At 37.2% G+C, this 21,829-nt stretch overlaps 1 protein-coding gene across 1 annotated transcript; it reads right to left on the bottom strand.

The window, feature by feature from the left end:
• Positions 1 to 13,719: 13,719 nt before the first annotated feature.
• On the bottom strand, positions 13,720 to 20,685 carry LOC103035664 (cytochrome P450 2C5). The gene is given in 10 exon segments (XM_007233115.4): positions 13,720 to 14,095; positions 15,310 to 15,451; positions 15,562 to 15,725; positions 15,728 to 15,745; positions 15,857 to 15,998; positions 16,161 to 16,334; positions 18,208 to 18,368; positions 18,467 to 18,619; positions 18,760 to 18,919; positions 20,202 to 20,685. Coding segments are annotated over 10 exon segments (1,620 nt in total). The 5' UTR covers positions 20,397 to 20,685; the 3' UTR covers positions 13,720 to 13,784.
• Between the last annotated feature and the right edge of the window lie 1,144 nt (positions 20,686 to 21,829).

The following is a 21,829-nucleotide window of genomic DNA, read 5'->3' as shown; positions in this document are numbered from 1 at the left end:
AATATACATTTACACATTTATTTTTTAACTCAAAAACAAACAATGATAGTCAGCAACACAGAAATTACAAATTTATTTAGGAAAAGCAGTGTTTTTATTGAGATAATCTGAGACAATTTAATAAAATGTCTTTTTAAAAACAAAAATGAACAGAAAACTCATCTTATGGAGTTGACGAGCTATGGACGGTGTTGACGCATTAGAAGAGAACTGGAGATAACTTCATTTAACATGACCAATGAACTTTAAAAACTCAACTTATCAACTGTAACATTTCAGGATAAAAGGCCATTTAATATCAATCCTTATTTTTGCACTCACACCCACTTTAACAACAGGAACTTGGCAGTAGGCATATCAGATCTCTTGAACAGTCCATAAACTCATCAAATATACAGATCATGGAGAAAAACATTAAGAATGTTCATTAATTCAGCCTTTGGAAATGGAAAAGAATCTTGAACTCATCTTATATCATGGCATGAATTTAAACAGCTGGCAACAACTGATTGAAAAGGTTCTCATTACAAAATTTCTTACAGAGTTGACGTCTGATGGAGTCTTACGGAGTTGACGAAATCTTCAGTTTTTCATCATAACACGTGATTTCTTTGCAGAAGCCATCTTGTTTATTACCAACTGCTTGTGGCCTCAACAATAAAGTTAGATTAAACTTTTTTTTTCTGAATAAAATCACATAAACCTTGAATTTTATTGACCATTGTGTTGACACTCTATGGTTGTAACATAGCTGTTTTTTTAAAAGAAGATAATTAAGGAAACATATGAGAAATATTTACTTACCAGAGCAGTGGCCTCACGGCATGTCCACCAAACAGGAAGTGAAAAAGTGGTTCTTAGAGTGTGATTTGGCAAATATAATGCCTGTATTTTAGCATTTTTTGAAAAATCTTATGGTGTTGACAGAAACTCCTGACACAATTTTAATCATGTAAAAAGTACATAAATATATTTTTAAATTGTAAATTTCTATACAGTTTGAATAATTACATAGAATACATGATAACAATAGCTATTGTGTTTGTTTTATTTTACTTTAAACAATTATTTTAAGTATTGTAAAGTCATGAAACTTTCGGACAAGGGTATTTTTAGGTTCAGGCAGCACAGTAGGTGATGTAAAATAAAATATATGTGTAAAAAAACATTAGTTCACATTTTGTGGTATAAATAAGTTCTTGTTTTATAGTTTAATCTACTTATTTGACATTTTTAAACACATTTTAAGGAATTACAATGAGTTTGATCTCTCTGACATCTTTTGCCCCTTATCTCAAGAATCCCTGGTACTTTTGTACTTTCTCTACTGTCATCAAATATTATCAAATATTTTTTGAAGTAAAGTTAGAACAATGTTAAAACAATACTGAGCTGTGCTGAGCTGTGACATGGTAAACGTGGGTTTTGTCTGAGGTTGTTTTCACACCTGTAGTTGGTTTCTATGGTCCGGATCGGTTGAGTTTGTTTACTTGGATTGTTTTCTCCCTCTGTTAGGTTTGGTTTTACACAGGCATAAACCTAAATGCACCAAAATGCGCACTAATAAACTATGCAAGCATGTTGACTCCTCTGATAGGTTAGAGCTGTCTGGTACGGGAGCAAGAAAATAAATATAGTGAGAGGATTCTGTGTTTTAGCACGTATATCTGTACAGATTAAAGCTGCTTTAACACTGAAGGCTAAAACACTGTACTTTCAATCACAGTGTTCTCAATAGGACCTGCAGTGCAGATGTACAGTTGTGATCAAATTTATTCAACCCCCACTGAAATAAAGTGTTTTGGCCAGTTGACATTGATTTTGATCATTTCAGTCATCTTATTTACAATTATATCAAAGAGGCACTTATAAATTAGACAAATATAACATAATATGTATGATGGAATAACCACAAATGTCTTTTCTGTGCTCACATCATTATTAGTTTTATTCAACCCCCTAGTGACATTATTTTTTTAGTACTTAGTACAACATCCTTTTCCAGTTATGACAGTTTTCAAGCGTGAAACATAGCTTGACACAAGTGTCTTGCAGCGACCTATGGGTATCTTAGCCAATTCTTCATGGGCAAAAGCCTCCAGTTCAGTCACATTCTTAGGCTTGTGCACTGCAACTGCCTTCTTTAGGTCCCACCAGAGGTTCTCAATTGGATTTAAGTCTGGTGATTGCGATGGTCACTCTAGAATGTTCCAGCCTTTCATGTTCAACCATGCTCTAGTGGACTTGGATGTGTGCTTCGGATCATTGTCCTGTTGGAAGGTCCAACGTCTCCCAAGCCGCAGGTTTGTGACTGACTCCATCACATTTTCCTCCAAGATCTCCTGGTACTGAAGGGAATTCATGGTACCCTGTACACGTTGAAGCTTTCCTGTACCATTAGAAGCAAAACAGCCCCAAAGCATATACCAAATAGTGCTGGTGTGAAAATGCACTGATCCATGTATGGAAACTTTAAACTGTGCTTCTTCGTAAAGTAAGAAGGAAAATAAACATTAAGAATGATTCATTTATTTCAAATGAAAAATTACATAATAAACATTTGGTAAATATGAAAAAAACCAATCCACATTTCATCCATCTATTAATCCAGTCTACAATTAATTTCTCCCTCGATTCAATCCACAATTCATCCATCCCTCAAGCTGATCCACAATTAATTTCTCCCTCAATCCAATCCAAAATTCACCCATTCCTCAAACCAATTCACAATTCAAACATCCATCCATCCCTCAGTCCATTCACCCATCTATCCATGCCTCAATACAGTCCTCAGTTCACCCATTCTTCAAGCCAGTCTGCAAATTCCATCCCTTAGTTTAGTTTGGTGTTCACCCATCACTCAATCCAATCCACAATTAATCCATCCATCAATCAATCCAAAATTCATCCATCTATCCCTGAATTCAATCCACAATTCACTCATTCTGCAATACAATCCTCAGTTTACCCATTCCTCAAGACTGTCTGCAAATATTCCACCCCTCAATCCAGTTAGAAGTTTACCCATCACCTCAATGCAATCCAAAATTCATCCATCCCTCAATCCAATCCACAGTTCAAACATTCCTCAATCCAATCCACAATTCATCCATGTATCCCTCAATCCATGCATACATCCCCTTACATGCAACCATTTCCCAATTCATCCATTCCTCAATCCAATCCACAGTTCAAACATTCCTCAATCCAATCCACAATTCATCCATCCCTTAGTCCACTCCACTATTAATTCATCCCTCAATCAAATCCACAATTCATTTATCTCTTAATCCAATCCACAATTCATCCCTCAGTCCACTCCACCATTCATTTTTCCCTCAATCCAATCCACAAATCATCTTTGAATGTCTTAGTCTAAAAACATCCCAGCTAAGAAAATATTTTAACAGCATTTAACGTTTTGAAAAGGTTCCAGGAATGTTATCTAGGTCTAACATTACACAAATAATGTTCCAGGAACTTTCTAAAAACAAGTGACTTAATAACTGTTTGCATCACATTATTTGAACGTTTCTCACATACCGTTTCCAGCTAGATTAAAAGTAACATTCCAAAAACTAAACAAAAAATTAAACATTACCATAATTCACTTTCTAAGAATGTTAATTGTAAAGTCCAGAAATCATTCTACTAACCAAAACTTGTTAACTTAGTGTCTATCTTTAAACTAATCTATAATTCATCCATTCCTCTTCCCATTTCCTGTTCATCCTTCTATCCCAGTCCAATCTATACGTAATCTATTCTTCAATCCAACCCATTCCTGTGTCCCACTGCTGTTACCTTGGGAAAGTGATATCCTCGTAGTGTTGTTGCTTCTGTGGTCTGATGCAGCACGCCAAAAGGAATGATGTTAGCATAGCGCTGGATCTCGTGAACAGTGGCGTACGTGTAGGGGAGCTTTGCACGGTCATCCATACAGGGAGAACGGTCAAAACCCAGCACCCGAACTATCTCCTCATGACAGTGCTCTGAGACATGGTAAACCAGGCACATGAAAGAGCATGGGAAACAATTAGAGGATGCAGAAGAGAGAGAATAGTGACACAACAATAATAACAGACACAGACATACAGCAGTACCTTGCACCTCTGGATATTCCATCATGTGAACGATGCCCCATCTGAGAGTCGTGGCTGTAGTGTCCGTTCCAGCAACAAATAGGTCAGAGGCTGATGTGGTCATGTTATCCACATCGAATGTAGAGTCTTCTTTTGACTCCTGCTGCTTAAAAACAGAGAAGATTCATTTCTGTGACACAAAAAGGTACGTTAAAGGATATGGAATGCTGGAAGTACAAAATGGACAAGAAGACTTTGACTCAACTGTCCTTTTAACCTCTAATGAACCTTAAAAAAATCTGTAAACATTTTTTCAACCAGTTTAATTTAACCTTACAGCTAATAAATAAATAATAGATGTGCAACAGCTTGGATATGTTATATATTCATTAAAACATTAAAAGTTAATTAGACTTAAAACATTTCCTGCAATTAACTGGTATTTGTTATACCAGTTGCTTTGCACAGTAGTTCTACTTAGCCTATAATTGTCAGACTTTTTTTTTATTATATTTAAGTAAAATATAGATTTGAAGTACATGTAATAATAGAAAATTAGATGAAGAAGAAAAAATGCTAACACAGCCAAAACAGCTTAGCTGAGTAAGCAGCTTAGAAAATTGTGCTTGCTTTTACTGATATGTACAAGCTTACCTAAGGTAGAACGGGGTAATCACTACACACTGACGGTAAATGTCAGAAACTGAGGGAGACAACCAGTGTGCATTATAAGTTGATTCAAAGATTTCTGTTTGAAAATGTATGGCTACAAATGTTCACCTAACGCAAAATTAGAGAATAATATCCAAAATATCCAATTTATAGTAAAACAAATTTAATTTATTTGAGTTCAAACAAACTGTGGGTTTACAGTGTAGAGAGAACTGTGTAGTAAACTGTGCTACAGGTAGAGTTCTCCTGTCAAAATCTCAACCACGAATCAACTAGGGGACCACAAGACTGTGTGCTCGTATCAATGCTCCTTAGTCTCTACACCATAGATGTATAGCATCAAAGAAGAACTACTTCACTACTGTATTGAAGTATTAAAATGCTTTATCTGTATTCTGGAGTATTAATTATTTTTCTTACTTCCATGTTTACTTTACTACATCTTCATGGTGTTAGCCTGTATAAACCATACGCCGTTTTGTAGTTTTTGTAGGTTCTTTGGTTTATTTTCTTTATTCATTTTGTAAAAAAATAACTGTTGTATCAATGCAATAGAACACTCGAGGTAGTGTGTTTTAGTGAATAACATCACGGCTGTGATGATCTTCGGCACTCGCTTTCAGCTTGTGCCTATGCCTACCCACGTTTTCACTAAAGCCAGAGTGGTAGATTTTCTGCACTGTCACCAGGTTCGATGTTGCTCCTCATCCTTAAGTGAATCAAGGTCTTTTAAGAACACCATGCTGTTCTGAGAACTTTCCATTGCTTTCTGCAATAACTACATAACAAAGTACTGTACTTTTACTGTAATTTTTTTTATTTTACTAAAGTAAAACTCAGATCACTATTTCGATAGAGCACTTCTACTCTTAGTTAAGTCTGCGTACTTTAGTACTCTCTAGTACTTCATTTATGCATGTCTGCTCTACACCAACAATTGCAGACTCTCCAACTCTCCAGCAACTTCCTTGATTTGAACACATACTAATAGTGGCTTCCCTGTTGCTCCAATCAGTGTGCTCTGTGCCTTAGATCCCCATCCTGATTGGTCTGTATTTACATTCACTCTGCACTAACCAACTTCATCCTTCAGCTCATACTTACAGCTAATAAATGAGCAGTATATGTTCTAAAGAATTGCAAAATGAGCTACAGGTAGGGTCCTCCTTACCTTGTTCATCTCAACCAGGTAGGCATCGATGAAGTCTCGAATGTTTTCTGGGTCCAGAGTTTTCTTATGCTCTTCGATGACTTCAATAATGAACTCTTTCATGGAGTCAGCATTCTGCCAGATTTTCCAGTGTGTACCAGGAAAGTATTTTATAATAGGGAGCAAGTTGTAGATCTGCAAGAAGAAAAAAACAAAGAATCTCATTCTCAATTTTTTTCCTAAAGTTGCAGCTTGTCCAAACTCAGTACTGGAGGCTTTCATCCATGCTCTTCAGTCTAGTCTTCAGACATCCCAATTCTCTAGTAACTTCCATGATTTATTCACAGATTGATAGTGTATCCCTGATCCCCAAATTCAGGAAAAACAGATTTGACAGTTTGACAGTTCACACTTATGTTGCATGTCCGTGAATCAGATACGTGTCCTATTTAGGACCACATATAAAAGTGACTTAAATCTGATTGGAAAAAATCGAATTTAGCATGTTCACACAGCCATGAAAAAAATCTGATCTGCGCCACATTTAGCAAAAATTTGATTTGAGTCACTCAGCCTGGTAATGTGAACACAGCCTATAAGTATCGCCACAAAAGGGCATGCAACTGTTTTCCCCGCTTGGGTAGTGCACTTCTTGGTGAGAGATTGCTAGGTTGCTAGACATGTCTCTTTGATGCACTTGAAGACATTTTGCCTAGTTGACAAACTGAGAGAAACAGGATAGATGGTCCATTGGACAAATTACCAGTCAACTATGGATTTTGTTCTTTGTTTGCATTAGTATCATGACCAAAAACAAACATTCACTGCTATGGACTGGAACCATATAATCTGTAGTGAGGAATCCAGGTTCTGCCTAAAGGTTATCACAAAGCCACTTCATAAAAATCCAGTTTCTGAGCTCACGCTTTTAATGCTGAATGTAATAAAATTGTATACGCATTTAAAAAAAAAAAATCCTAAAGTGCTTCCATATTTGGTATGCAGTTATATCTTTAGTAGCTATGTAAAAAATTACAGGTATTGGTCTGATTAGAAAATGAGTCTTGCCACAAGAGGGCAAACAATTGCTTTTTCCTTTGCCCTTTAAAAAGGCCATCAGAAGACACATTTGGCTGCTAGACATGCCTCTGCGAAGCACATAAAAAACCTTTTTTTTTTTTTAGCCTATTTGACGCATAATTAAATCACTGACGGAAGCGGTCATGCATCATGAACAAGAAACACAGACTCCTATGGACTGGAACCACATTATCTTTACTGAGGGTTCTGCTTGGGATCAGAATGGAGGATAGAGGCTTTGTGATTGGTCTTCCCAGGTTGCCAGATTTGTCATCAATTGAGCATGTACTGTACGAGAGCAGCTGGGACACCAGATTTGGCAACCTACAAGTGTTCAGGATCTATAGGCTCATGCCCAACTTAATTGAATCTTGCAATCCATGCTAGAATCTGCCCAACAGGGTCCAAAATTCTTCCTTTTAAAACTGTATAGTTTTCCCCAATAAACGTAACCTTTTACAGTAATATTGTAAACAGTGCAAAGAAAGTTTTGTTTGGTTCAATTGGTCACTGAGTGTTTTTTTTCCTATTTTGTTGGTGAAATAAAGTTGACACGATAGTCTGTTGACATTATAGTACCAGAAAAGCTTCTACTGGTTGTTACCTGTGCAGAAGGTGATCCAGCAAACCGAATGTTGTCACTTAGGATTCTCAGCAGCTTAGCAAAGCGTTTGTCATCATAATCAAAGCGGTCTCCAAAGACGATGGAACAGATGATGTTGGCAACTGCGTTCATGATGGGGTGGATGGGGTAAAAAGCCTTCCCTTCAAGACAAATGACAGAAGAATGGGAAGATGAGACCAGAATATCCTGCAGTGACTTGGTTGGTGAACACCACCACAGCTACTTATCTACCTTCTTGTTTCAGCATCTCTTTAATGAGGTATCTTCCTTCCTCAGCCACGCGCTCCTCCATACTTTTCTTCCCCAGACCAAAATCACGCAGAGTGTGCAGAGCAAACCGGCGCTGCTGCCTCCAAGAGTGACCATACGTAGCCATTACCATACCTGAGAGATGAAGAAAGAAAGAGGTAGAGACAAAAGAAAGAACAAAAGTGGGAGAGCATGACTGTGACATTTAAAGGACTGATGACATTTAAATGACATTAAATGGCATTTCATATTACATTAAAATAAAGATATTTATTGTCCCTTGTACGATACTGACCTTTCCCCTGTGTGATGCGGTGTATTATCGGTATGATGGGTCTCCCAGAAAACACTGTCCCTTTCTGTATGAAAGCTTCCTTCACAATCTGCAGGTTATTCAGTACGATGGTTGGCTTCCTGCCTAGATATATGGAGCACATCTCGCCATATTTCGTCATCTGGAGGGACAGACAGCCCTTATAATGACTGAATGAATTCAGCTACTTTGATTTGCACCCATTGCTGATATACAGCACCAATCAAACACTTGGACACACCTTCTCATCATTATTTTTTTTATTTTTAACATTGCAAATGAATACTGAAGTCATCCAGACTAGAAAGAATCACATAAGAAATAATTTAGTTCATTAATAATTAACATTTGACTGGAACTGTATGATACAGTCATATGAAAAAGTTTGGGCACCCCTATTAATCTTAATCATTTTTAGTTCTAAATATTTGGGTGTTTGCAACAGCCATTTCAGTTTGATATATCTAATAACTGATGGACACAGTAATATTTCAGGATTGAAATGAGGTTTATTGTACTAACAGAAAATGTGCAATATGCATTAAACCAAAATTTGACCGGTGCAAAAGTATAGGCACCCTTATCATTTTTTGGATTTGAATACTCCTAACTATTTTACTGACTGAAGCACAAAATTGGTTTGGTAACCTCATTGAACTTTGAACTTCATAGCCAGGTGTATCCAATCATGAGAAAAGGTATTTAGGTGGCCAATTGCAAGTCAGTAAAAAGTAGTTAGGAGTATTCAAATCAATAAAATGATAAGGGTGTCCATACTTTTGCACCAGTCAAATTTTGGTTTAATGCATATTGCACAATTTCTGTTAGTACAATAAACCTCATTTTAATCCTGAAATATTACTGTGTCCATCAGTTATTAGATATGTCAAACTGAAATGGCTGTTGCAAACACCCAAATATTTAGAACTAAAATGGTTAAGATTAATAGGGGTGCCCAAACTTTTCCATATGACTGTATCTACATATACATTTTACTATTATATACATACACTCACCGGCCACTTTATTAAGTACACCTGTCCAACTGCCCATTAACGCAAACGTCGAATCAGCCAATCACATGGCAGCAACTAAGTGCATTTAGACATGGTCAAGACAATCTGCTGCAGTTGCAAACCGAGCATCAAAATGGGTGACTTTGAACGTGGCATGGTTGGTTGTTGGTGCCAGACGGGCTGAAATGCAGTTTTAAAACCAGGACTGCACTAGGTGTGCACTACATTTCCTAACCGATAGATGTCGCTGTCTGACAGATTCGCCGAGAGCCGGTGAGAGAGCAGCACTCTCGCTGGGACTCATGTAAACATTATCAACTTCGGCAAAAATTATCGCGATAAAAAAAAAAAAAATCGTACGATAAGTTGATAACAGTTATCGCGACATCTCTGTCTGCTAAAAATATCTCCAAAACAGCAACTTTACAGAAGAAAGAAAAAAATATATAAAGAGTTTATTTTAGGTCATTTTGGATCATTTCTGTTGGTTCATTCATCAAGCGATTTTAACACAATGTAAAAGTTCATGTTCTATTATATTTACATTATGTAGTAAAATAAAAAATGTCAAAAATTAAGTTCCTTTTTTTTGGCCACCCATACCCACCCATACTGAAGTGTGACATAACTTCAGTAACACAGGATGGAAAAAGTTTTAAAAGGCCTAAAAATGGCTTTTCCCTTTGTTCCTCTGGTACGTTTTCTTTACCTCCACTGATCCTGTTATTCTAATTATGTAAAAAATATAATAAGTTACTGCTTTCATTATTCCTTTGGAAGATAAGTTCTTATTCTATTCATTTAACTATTTTAAGTAACAGTTTTCACCAGGAATTCACATCTTTCACTTTTATCCTTTGCATTCCACATCACTGTCTGATCTCTGAAATCCTCAGAAACTGGCACGTCTGGACTGGAAAGGATTAAAACTATGAATTTAAGGAAAAAAGTGAAATACTGCTTACAGAAACAATAGGTGAAAATATCACCCTCTCCAAAACCAGCCAGTCAGCTTGATTGCATTAAAACATTTTATTATTATAAAAAATATATATAAAAAAGTTATTATTAATCACGTTATCCATGGTGAACTTTGGTCTGTGTAATGTTTGCGTTCTGTGAACTGAATCCCTAAAGATAAGAAAGGCAGACTCTGATAAAAACAGAAAACTGACCGATCTGATGTAAGTCATCGGGTCCTTCATTAATTGAGGCAAGTTGCCCACTAGAGGCAGAGGTTTGGGTCCGGGGGGGCTTCTGCTCCTGGAGGAGTTCAGCCTGAAGATCTCCAGCAGAAACAGAGACAGGAGACCGACCAGCAGGGCCAAGCCCACAGAGCTGCAGTCCAGATATCTCAGCACAGACTCCATCCTGACTCCAGAACTGCCCAACACTGCAGCTGCGCCCAGCTTTATACAGTAGCTACAGCTCAGGAGAGGGAGGGGCACGAGCGCTGTGATTCTATCATAGACTGTTTATAGCATTCTATCAACACTTGGTCAGAGTGTTTTCCAAAACGATTTTCTGTCAAAGTAAAAGTCCCCCCTAAAAATAACTAAAATTCTGGTTTCAATCTGTAAATGAAATACTATACATTATAGTTTAAAAAAATAAAGATAACCCTTACTAACACTAATATTAATTAATGTAGATAGTAATAGAAAAAGTAAGAAATTGTACTATAGAAAGTGCTCCTTAATAAAAGCAGCATAATAAAGAAACATATATCTCAGCACGTTTTATACTGGGTGAATAGAAAAAAATAAGATTTTAGACATTTGACTGTAATTCTGTAAAAGGGTTTTTAGTTTTTTTTATGGAGCCCCTGACATCATAAACAAATATTGTGTGATCATAACTTATTTAATGCATGAGAATGAGTTCCTAAGGCATGACAACGACTTATTTTAACATGGGAGCGAGATAATTGAGGCGTGGGAACAAGACCCTAATGTGTGGGAACAAGATAATTAAGGACTGAAATGAAAGCTTAAGATGTGGGAACCAGATAAATAAGGTGTGGGAATAAAATAATTAAGGTTTGGGAATGGAATAATTAAGGCGTAGCCACGATTCATTAAGGCATGGGAACAAGATAATTAAGGCATGGGAACAAGATAAATAAGGTGTGGGAACGAGATAATCAAGGCATGGTAATGACTTATTAAGGCATGGGAACAAGATAATTAAGGTGTGGGAACAAGATAATTAATGTTTAGGAATGAGATAATTGATGCATGGCAATGACTTATTAAGGCGTGGGAACAAGATAATTAAGGCATGTGAACAAGATAATTAAGGCGCGGGAATGAGATCCTAATGAATTCTAAAGAAACAAGACCCCAATGTGTAGTACAAGATAACTAAGGTGTGGGAATGAGATAATTAAAGTGTGGGAACAAGATAATTAAGGTGTGGGAACTAGATAATTAAGGTGTGGGAATGAGATAATTAAGGTGTGGGAACGAGATCATTAAGACTTGGAAACAACTTATTTATCTATATCTATATATGTTTACCAAAATATTTAAAATACTGATAAACCTTTAAAATAAAGGTACATCAATGAACAAAGCTTACAGCAGCAATTTCTCAACTAGTCATTGAAAGACACTAATTAAGACATTATTAACCATTATATATATATATTATTATTATTATTATTAATATATGATATATATATATATATATATATATATATATATATATATATATATATATATTATAATAATGGTTTAGATCATTATTAATTAACAGGACCTACAATATATTTAAACATTAGTAATTTAGGAATGTGAAGTAATGTCTTAAGTGGTGTCATTTATTAATGTATTGTACATATTTTGGTAAAATTTTAAAAATCCACTTATTTTGATGCATTTTCCTTCATAATGGCAAACATTTCTTAATTATAAGTCCTGAATTATATATAAATGAATGTATCAGTTAAGGGCCAACTGAAAACTGTATACCACATTGATTATTTTTTAAAACTTTTATTTGCTAACATATTTTATTTTATTACACAAAAATATAGTTTTTGTTTGTCCTGCTGCTATAATCAGTTTGAAAACAAATTATTTCTATTTAAATGTAATATTTTGCAAGCAGATATTTATTTTGACGGGAAAGTTTTATGACTTTCCAGCAACTGCTGTACCTTCCACAGATGTGGAAGGAGGTGTGCCAATGAACCATGACTCACCTGCAGATTCTGTTTACACTGGTTTAAGGACAGAAAGGTAAAATGTCACAGCAGGTGAATCTGTCCTAATAAGGAGATTCCAGTATAATACTATAGAATACATGAGGAGGCAGTCAATTTGCCTGTATTCAAGATTCAAGTTCCTGATCATTAATAACTGATATACATGTCAACCCCACAATGTGCAGATGGGAAAAGTACACCATACACAGCTTAAACCAACCAAAACGCACATAATCATTAGTCATGGGTTTGTTTTGGGGCGTAAGGTGAAATAAACCAGCGTGTCACTTGCCATTCCCTTTAAGAGCCAAGTACACTCTGACTTTGGCGCATTGAAATTTAAACAGCGCAACTAAAACAGCACTTTTCAGCAGAGGAAACTGAACTGCGCAAGCAGATCATTAAACATTGACAAAAGTTGACCTATTATTTTATGTTGATGTAGAATAATTGTTGTTGTATTTTGTATTCTGGCACACGCTATGGATCTGTGCACTGCTGCATGTGCATGTGTGCATAACAAGCTGGGTGTATGCAAAATGCACACGCAATTCACTACCAAGAAAGCAATGAACATCTGACTGATGACCTCTGCCTAGGTTCATTTTTGTCAGTGGTGCACCTGTGTTTTTTGTTGCCAAGATAGCAATACATCAGAAATTTACATAAACACACACCTTACTTCCAGACCACTACACCCATCAGCACAGATATATTCACAAGCGCCGTTGCTATTCAAATGATGCAGGCACAAGGTGTGAAAATAGGCTGTTTACAGGGTGTAAGATTGCAATAAGCATTGCTAAGCACCTTGCACAGCGTGTAAGATAGAGTCCATTAAATCTAAATGGGCACACATTAAGACACATTATTAAAAGATGTTGATAATATATTTCATAATGTTTTTTTTTTTTAAACCAAAGGTGCATCAGAGGGGGCAGTTGATAAGGACAGCACTAATTAGAGAATCAGCCGAAAGACCCAAAGTCACTCTGGAGGAGCTGCAGAGATCCACAGCTCAGGTGGGAGAATTGTTAGTCAAAACTGTCAAATATTCCATAAATGTGGCTTTTTTTGGAAGAGTGTCAAGAAGAAAAACATTTTAAGAAATCAATTGCAGCAAGTGCAAAAGAAAGGTTTTGGCCTAAATGTGAATCGCTATGTGTGGGGAAAAACTTGCAAATCATCCTAAACACACCATCCCTAGTGTGAAACATGGTGGTGGCAGCATCATTTGTTTTGTTTTTTTTTGTATCATAATGACAACACCAAAGTTTGCTGGACCACTCGGAGCCCTGTTTTATAAATTTGAAGATTAACATGGAGTCAACACCACAGGCAAAACAATGTTATTGCGAACTTAACAAATTTAATGACAATTTCAAAAAGTCAAATGGAAAATAATTTTTTCTGCATGTATCCCAGAGCAGTCCTGGAATAATCCAGTCCACATTTGTTGAGAAAGATTAGACATGTTGAAGAGAACTGAATCAAGTCTTTCAGGGATGATGATGAATCAGCAGGTCTGCTACGGCAGATTGTATTGAAGGGTAGAGTAGTGCGGACAATGCCTGCAGTGCCACGCTTGTTTGGTGACGAAGCTCCAGGAGGCCATGAGAACCTCAGCTGCTGAAGCAGAGAGGTGAAGAAGATAAAGAGCTCTGTCCTGGCCAGAGTCTCACCCAGACACACCCTTGGACCTGCAGTAATAAACACACACATTTCATGACCGTCACTACGTGTAATCCCCTACATGGTCAAAATGTCTTTTTTCAGACTGGGATTGAATCATTAGACAGAGAAGCTGTTTTTAAGATGTTGTCCCAGGATTTACTGCGATAAACAGTTTTATTGTCATTTTATAATAGTAAATATAGCTATGTGTGACTTTGCAAATTTCCCCATTATGGGGTTAATAAAGTTTTATCCTCTTATAATAATAAATATTAATAAGACAATGTTAGTAACAGACTTTTGATAGTAATGAAAATAGAGAAATTAGAATTGAAATCTAAAAATATTCTACTGAAATAAATAACAAAAACAATTTTTTAATATAAATTCAGCATATGTCAATCTCCTTATAGTTCAGAAAGAATCCTGGTTTTGGAGTCACATATTTACCGTATAATATTTACCACATATACCACACGTTTTAAAATCTAATTTACAGTCCAACACATGACACATGAGTGAAGCAACAGAACTTTTTATCTAGGCTTACTTGATAAAGCAAAAGTAACGTGACTCAGCAGAAATACACTCAAGTGAACACAGAGGGCAATATCAAGAGGGGCAAAACTTATGGACATCATGTTCATTTATCATACGATAAGTTGATAACATAAAAATCACAACAGGCCTATTTGTTTCAATTTCAATGACAGTATGCCACAAGGTCAGGCTGTTTACCTTGCATTCACACTAGCAAATGAAAGAGCAACATTAACCAGTCATTTCCAATGAGAGGAATGCGAATTGTAGCTGCAAATTGGCAATGAGCAGCAAGCAACTCACTGATAGGGCAACACATTTTTTTTTTCAAATTCATCAGATTTTTTCAAATTACAATTTCAAATGTCAATTAAAACTGAATGATTTGTACCAATCCTACACAGAGCAATTCAAGGTCCCCAGCTTTTGCCCTCTGAATTTTTGGTTCCTACCGCATTTCTTTCCTATACTCAACAGTGTGAATCCAAACAGAACCACAAAAACTGTTTATTATGAAAATGCATATTTGCAGATACACAGGGACAATTTAAAGACAAATAAAGAATGGAAAAAAAATTAAAGGATGGCTGAATATATAGCTTGCTAGTTTAGCCAGCATGCTAACTGGCCATGCCAATACACACAAAGCCAATGTGTAGAATGTACTTGATCCTTAGGTAGACTCCAGCAGCAGACTTACCCAAAGAAAAGGCCAGGAAGGAGTCATTTTTGCAGAACTGTCCTTTCTCATCCAGAAAGTTCTCTGGGTTGAACATATCTGGGTACTTCCAGTGCTCTTGGTCGTTCAAGATGGCTGTTAGGTTGGGCACAATATCTGTTCCCTGTTGTGAGATAATAAGAACAATCATTGTACGTGTAAATAGAAAGAAAGTTAGATTATTTTTTTGCAAAAAAGCAAACACAGAAACATCTGGAGGACTTCAGTAGTTACCGCGGGGATGTGAAATCCCTGTAGCTGTGTTGGTTGTGTTGTTGTGTGCATCACGCCGAGAGGAGCAATGTTAGCATTACGCTGGATCTCGTGAACAGTGGCGTAAGTGTACGGGAGATGTGAACGATCATTTGTGGAGGGAAAACGGTCAAAACCCAGCACTCGATCTCCTCATGACAGCGCTCTGAAATAGGGTCAACCAGGCACATGAGAAACCATGGAAAAGGGTACTTTAAAGCATTTTTTTACTTATGTCACACATAGGAGGATGGTTATTGGTGGCCTGTAGAAGTACCTTGCACATCAGGGTTGTCCATCATGTAAATGAGGCCCCATCTAAGAGTGTTCGCTGTAGTCTCTGTCCCAGCACCAAACAGGTCAGTGATCGACCTCAACATGTTTTCCTTGTGGAACGTAGAATCTTCATTCGACTCTTGCTGCTCAAAATAAGAAAAGATTTTATTCAGTCAATTTACTGCAACTTGCCTGATTTAGCACGTTACCTATCAAACAAGTCAGGCTAAATGTGCAAAAGGACAATAAAGGAACTGTAAATTATGCAAATAAGGTGGTTGCCAGCCTGGAGGCTGACCTCTTACCTTCATCATCTCAACCAGGTAGGCGTCAATGAAGTCCCGGAGGTTCTCTTGATCCAGAGTCTTCCTGTGCTCCTCCACCACTTCAAAAATGAACTCTTTTAAGGCGACATCATTTTCCCACACCTTCTGGTGTGGCCCTGGGAAGTGTTTCATAAAGGGGAGCAAGTTGAAAATCTGCAGGAAAAAATGAAAGAAAGCATGTTCCATTTCCACATTGTTTAAAATGAGATTGTTTACATCATGTCAGTAATAAAGCAAAGTACTCCAAATACAAGGGGTATCAAGGGGTAAAAAAAATCATATGTGCTGTGTGTTTTTTTGTTTTGTTTTTTTTTTCCTAATTTTTCCCATTTTCTCCCCAATTTGCACGGCCAATTACCCAACCCAATCATTAGGACTCCCCCTATCACTAGTAATGCCCCAACACACGAGGAGTGTGAAGACTAACACATGCTTCCTCCGATACATGTGAAGTCAGCCACCGCTTCTTTTCGAGCCGCTGCTGATGCATTGCTGAGCAGCCAGCTCGCTCGGAGGAAAGTGCAGCGACTCGGTTCTGGTACATCAGCTCACAGACGCCCTGTGCTTCAGACATCACCATAGGAGTGATGTGGGGAGAGAGCGCCATCTACCCACCCGGAGGGAGCAGGGCCAATTTTGCTCCCTCTGAGCACCGGCAGCTTGATGGCAAAGCTGGAAGAGCTGGGGTTCGAACCTGCGACCTCCCGCTCGTAGTGGCTGTGTGTTTTATTTTGGCTGAGACTGGCTTCAAGACCTCTTCTTAGAGTTGGTACTAAAACTGTACATTTAATCAGTATTCTGTGGACTATCTGTGAAGATATGTGTGATCTTCACCAGCAGTCTATGCATCTTAACAACAGACAGAAACCTATCACACCTGTTTTAAAATTAGAGCAGGCTAATTGAGACTTTGAGTTACCATCTTAGGTCAGGTTGACCTTGAGGGTGTAGGATTGGTGGAACGGCGGGTGATGAGGTTCGTTAGTTAGGACAAAGATTTGGACAGAACAGACTGGAGTTTAGACTATACTCTAAGAAATATAAGTACAGATTTGTACTTAAAAGAGTACAAAGCTTGTCGCTGGGGCTGTACCTTATATTGAGGCACAAAAAAGTACCTTTCAGTGAAAGTCCTTTTTTGTACCCATGGTTTTTGTGGCAGTAAAGATCATAAAGATTATAAACGTTATCATCAACTAAATATGGCTCAAAAACTTGATGATACAAAATTGTCTGGCTTTCAAATAAAAAATGTGCAATTTAAATATATATTGTTCATTAGTACAGTGATGCAGAATACTGAATGTACCCTTTGTCTGGTTAAATGGTACAAATCTGTACTTATTGCTGTTAGAAATGACTTTGTACTTCAGAGGGAACAAATCTGACCCCATAAAGACCAATATTGTACCTTTGAGGGTACAATTATAAAGAGTGTACCTTCGAGTACAAAAAAGTACTCATATCGTACCTCTGTTTTTTAGAGTGTAGGAAGGCTGAGATATGCTGGCTGACAGCCTTAAAGCACTTAGATCAGTATGAGCCCGGTAAATATGACTAGGAGGGGTGGCTAGCTTTTTGACCAAGGAATTACAGTCTGATTATCTTGCACAGTCAGAACTCTTTCTTTTTGGATGTCATTTTTTCCCTAAACATTGATTTATTTTCCTTTTTTTTAATTATTCACTGCATTCCAAAACCCTGTTTTGTTCAGAATATTCTTTGATTAAACTGGCAAAGCTATTTTTGAGCTGGGACTCATTTTTTGCTCATGTTGTGTCACACCAGATACAACATAACTCAGAATTTAATTTAACTGAATCTTTTACTCTTCATTGCAAACTTTTTAAAGAAAAATCACTGTGCATTTCATTAAATCAACCTTCATCGAAACCTTAGAATATAGTTAGTTGCATTTTTACTTTTATTGATTGGTTTGGTTGCCTTAACAATGTTTACAAGATTATGTATGAAAAACCTGAAAAAAAAGTTGCCAATGTAAAAAAAAGCTCCTGCTGTTTGTTACCTGTGCTAAAGGTGATCCTACAAGTCGAACGTTGTCATTCAGAATGTCCAGCAGCTTAGCGAAGCGCTTGTCGCCATAATCAAAGCGGTCTCCAAAGATGATGGAGCAGATGATGTTGGAGACTGCGTTCATGATGGGGTGGCTGGGGTAGAAAGGCTTCCCTTCAAGAGAAATGACATGAAAGATGAGAAGATGAGCTGGGATGTCCTGCAGCTGGATAATTGATGAATGCAACTGCAACGATATTCATCTACAGTACCTTCTTCTTTTAGCATCTCCTTGATGAGGTATCGTGCTTCTTCAGCCACACGCTTCTCTACGGTTTTCTTCCCCAGTCCAAAATCACGCAGAGTGTGCAGAGCAAACCGGCGCTGTTGTCTCCAAGAATTACTGTAAGGGGCCATCACAATACCTGAGATAGGCAGAGAGAAAGAGAGAGTTTGAGACAAAAAAGTTAGAGACTACGAGGAGAGACTATGTGTAGTCTGTGAAAAAATAAAACGTATACCAGTGTTATGAAAGGTAAAGGAGCTGTACGATACTCATACTCACCATATCCTTTGTTAAGCCAGCGTGTTAAAGGCATGGATGGTCTTCCAGAAAACACTGCCCCATTCTGAACAAAAGCTTCCTTCGCAATCTGCATGGTATTCAGCACAATCGTTGGATTCCTTCCCAAGTACATGGAACACAGCTCGCCATATTTCGGCATCTGGAGGGGTGCAAGATGTTTACTGTACCTACAACTTTGAGGTGGAGAGGTATTGTATATGTTCCAAATAGAACTGTTCCCACATTTAAAGACAAGCTTGCATTCCAGTCTGTTTGCTGGTATAGGCTTACAAATAGGTCTTAACACTGTCTGTCTGTCATTAACCAAGCTTAGAACTGATGGTCAAAAACTTCCATCCTAAGACGTAAAACTTCATCCTCCCTTCCAATCACCAAGAACTTGAGTGGTCCATGACCTGCTTCTTATCTGCTTTAGACATCCTGTTAATCTAAAACACTGCTCCTGGAATGGAAACCCATTTCCAAGGCCCATTGCTTCCAAAGCAACAGCATCTCCAACACCAAGAATCAATGTCATCCTTCTCCTTAAACTTCTGCCTGACTGAAGGTACCTTCTTCAGGTAAAAAGGAAAAATCCATATCTTATTGTTTAAGCCTCCAGAAGACCATAGAACAAGGCTAACCATCTCAATAAAAAGTCTACAACCTGGAACCCAACATAATACACAGTGGAAAAGGAGGGAGAACTACTGGTTATGGCAGCCAGAGCCAGTCCACCCTATACACTCAAAACCCCACAAATGAATAAAGCCCCCTATCCCCTCCATGTCCCCAGTGTCAAGTTACTGTTGAATATCAATCAGAAGATGAAGCTAAACTATAATCCAGGACTATCATTTAAAAAAAGAATGTAAGCTTGTGATTGTTCTTCTCAAGTTTGGATAATTAATGAATAATAATAGTTCATGAACCATAGCCATTGGAAGATATTTAGAGATGCAAGGTAGCTCTCCACAACCTTAAACGCTTTGCAGCACCACAGTAAATTTACTCTTGCAATTCCATTCCACCTTAAAAATGCTAAGTTGAATTATTTGACCAAAGAAAATGGTCAGTTGTTGGCTCACAAAGAGACCCAGGGAAGTTGATGTCAGCCACAGTTCGCTCTGTGTAAGGTAAATATTTATATAACCCACTAAAAATGCTCATTGCATCCAAGATTTTAAACAAAAGGAAGCTGCCGGTAGAGCACTCTTCATTCTTGGTGTAGATACAAGGTTACAGATCTAATACTGATACTGAACACAATTCAGATAAATGGCAAACTGTACAAACAACATGTCAAAGGTACATTAGTCAGATATAATAATAGTTAATCAGATAAAGTATCCAAGGTATTCCACAAAAAACAGCATGTTTATAATGGTCTATAAGGGATAAGGGTTGTAGATACACTAGCCTAATAAAAACAGGAAACTGACCGATCTGATGTAAGTCATCGGATCCTTTATGAATTGAGGCAGGTTGCCCAAAAACGGCAGAGGTTTGGGTCCGGGAGGGCTCTGGTTCCTGGAAGAGTTCATCCTGAAGATCTCCAGCACGAACAGAGAGAGAAGACCGACCACCAGGGCCAAGCACACAGAGGTGCAGTCCAGATATCTCAGCACAGACTCCATCCTGACTCCAGAAGTACTGAACACTACAACTGTTCCCTGTTTTATACAGTATAACTGACGGGAGGGAGGGAGAGAGGAAGAGGGTGTGTCATGAAAGCATGAGTAATATGTAAACACAAGCCCTGTCTGTTTATGGGCATATGCACTTTAATCTGACCTAGTAAGGAGATTGCAGAATAACATTGGGTTGTAGATGAAGACTGGAAATCGTATGTGAATGAACTTTGTGTATAATGGTTTCACGTTTCTGATGATTAATATCTGAGGCAGAAGCCTCACCTGGTATTAAATATTGCTTAAAGTTCTTTAGTGTAGTTTTTTTTGTTTTGTTCCAGTAGCATTAAAATGTACACAAAATGTGCATCCATACGCAAAGTAGTACCATTACAATATACTTCAAGTGTATTAAAAAAGGTGTTTAAAAAAACACTTAGGTCTACTTCAGTTCGCAACAGTTGTACGAAAAAGGCATTTAAAAGCACAATCAAATCCTTTTATGTTGTGTTTAAATATAGCTTAATTACAACTGCACTGTAAACCCAGAAGTTGTTTGAACTCAAATAAATTAAGTCTGTTTTACACAAAATTGGAGATTTCTAAACAATACTCAACTTTTTTGAGTTGTGGGCACATATATACATTAAAACTGAGATCTTTGAGTTGAACCAACTTATAATAACTGAGTTTAGTCTGTTGCCATTAACAGCTTCTTTTCCATTGGCTTCTGTCACAATCTATTTGCATACTGGGTGTGTCCAACAGTTACTGACACTCACCATCAGTGTGTAGTGATTCACCCGGGGCTACCTTAGGTAAACTTGTAGATCACAGATTATGATTAAATACTTGCTCTCTGTGTTGTAGGCTGTAGAACAAGCCTCATTTACTGAGCTGCAGTAACTCTGCAGTGTTTTTGCTGTGCTCTCAGTACTTTTAGTTGTTTACTGTTTTCTTTCATCTACTTTTCTATGTGTATTTAAAACAAATAGTTGAATGAAACCAGAAAGAAGACTAAATACAAGTTAAGGAAAATATTAATTTTAAATATGTATGTATTTGTTAAGTTCACTGTACTTAAAAAATATTTTACATGAACTTAAAATTTATTAGGTAATCGGTTACGACAAAAGTTTTGAGTTCAGTCAACTTATCGGGTTTTACAGTGTGGAATATACTTAAGTTGCAATAAGTTGTTCCAAAATAGTACATTTAGTATGTATTTAAGTACATATTTTAATTTTAAAAGGGGTACCACTTTAAAATAAGACTACCCTTATAAAGGGTTTATAAATGGTTTATAAATGAGTTTATGAATTATTATTGATTAGGTTGTAAATGCTTTAAAAATCATTGATAGACAGTTACAACACATCAATTGAAAAGGCAACAGTGATACGTTGTTTGCTTAGTCATTTAATTCAACTTAATCATTT

This window comes from Astyanax mexicanus, chromosome 13, assembly GCF_023375975.1.
Source record: "Astyanax mexicanus isolate ESR-SI-001 chromosome 13, AstMex3_surface, whole genome shotgun sequence".
Classification (NCBI taxonomy): Eukaryota; Metazoa; Chordata; class Actinopteri; order Characiformes; family Acestrorhamphidae; genus Astyanax; species Astyanax mexicanus.
Note: the sequence above shows the minus strand (reverse complement) of the source record. Positions and strands in the feature narration are given on the sequence as shown.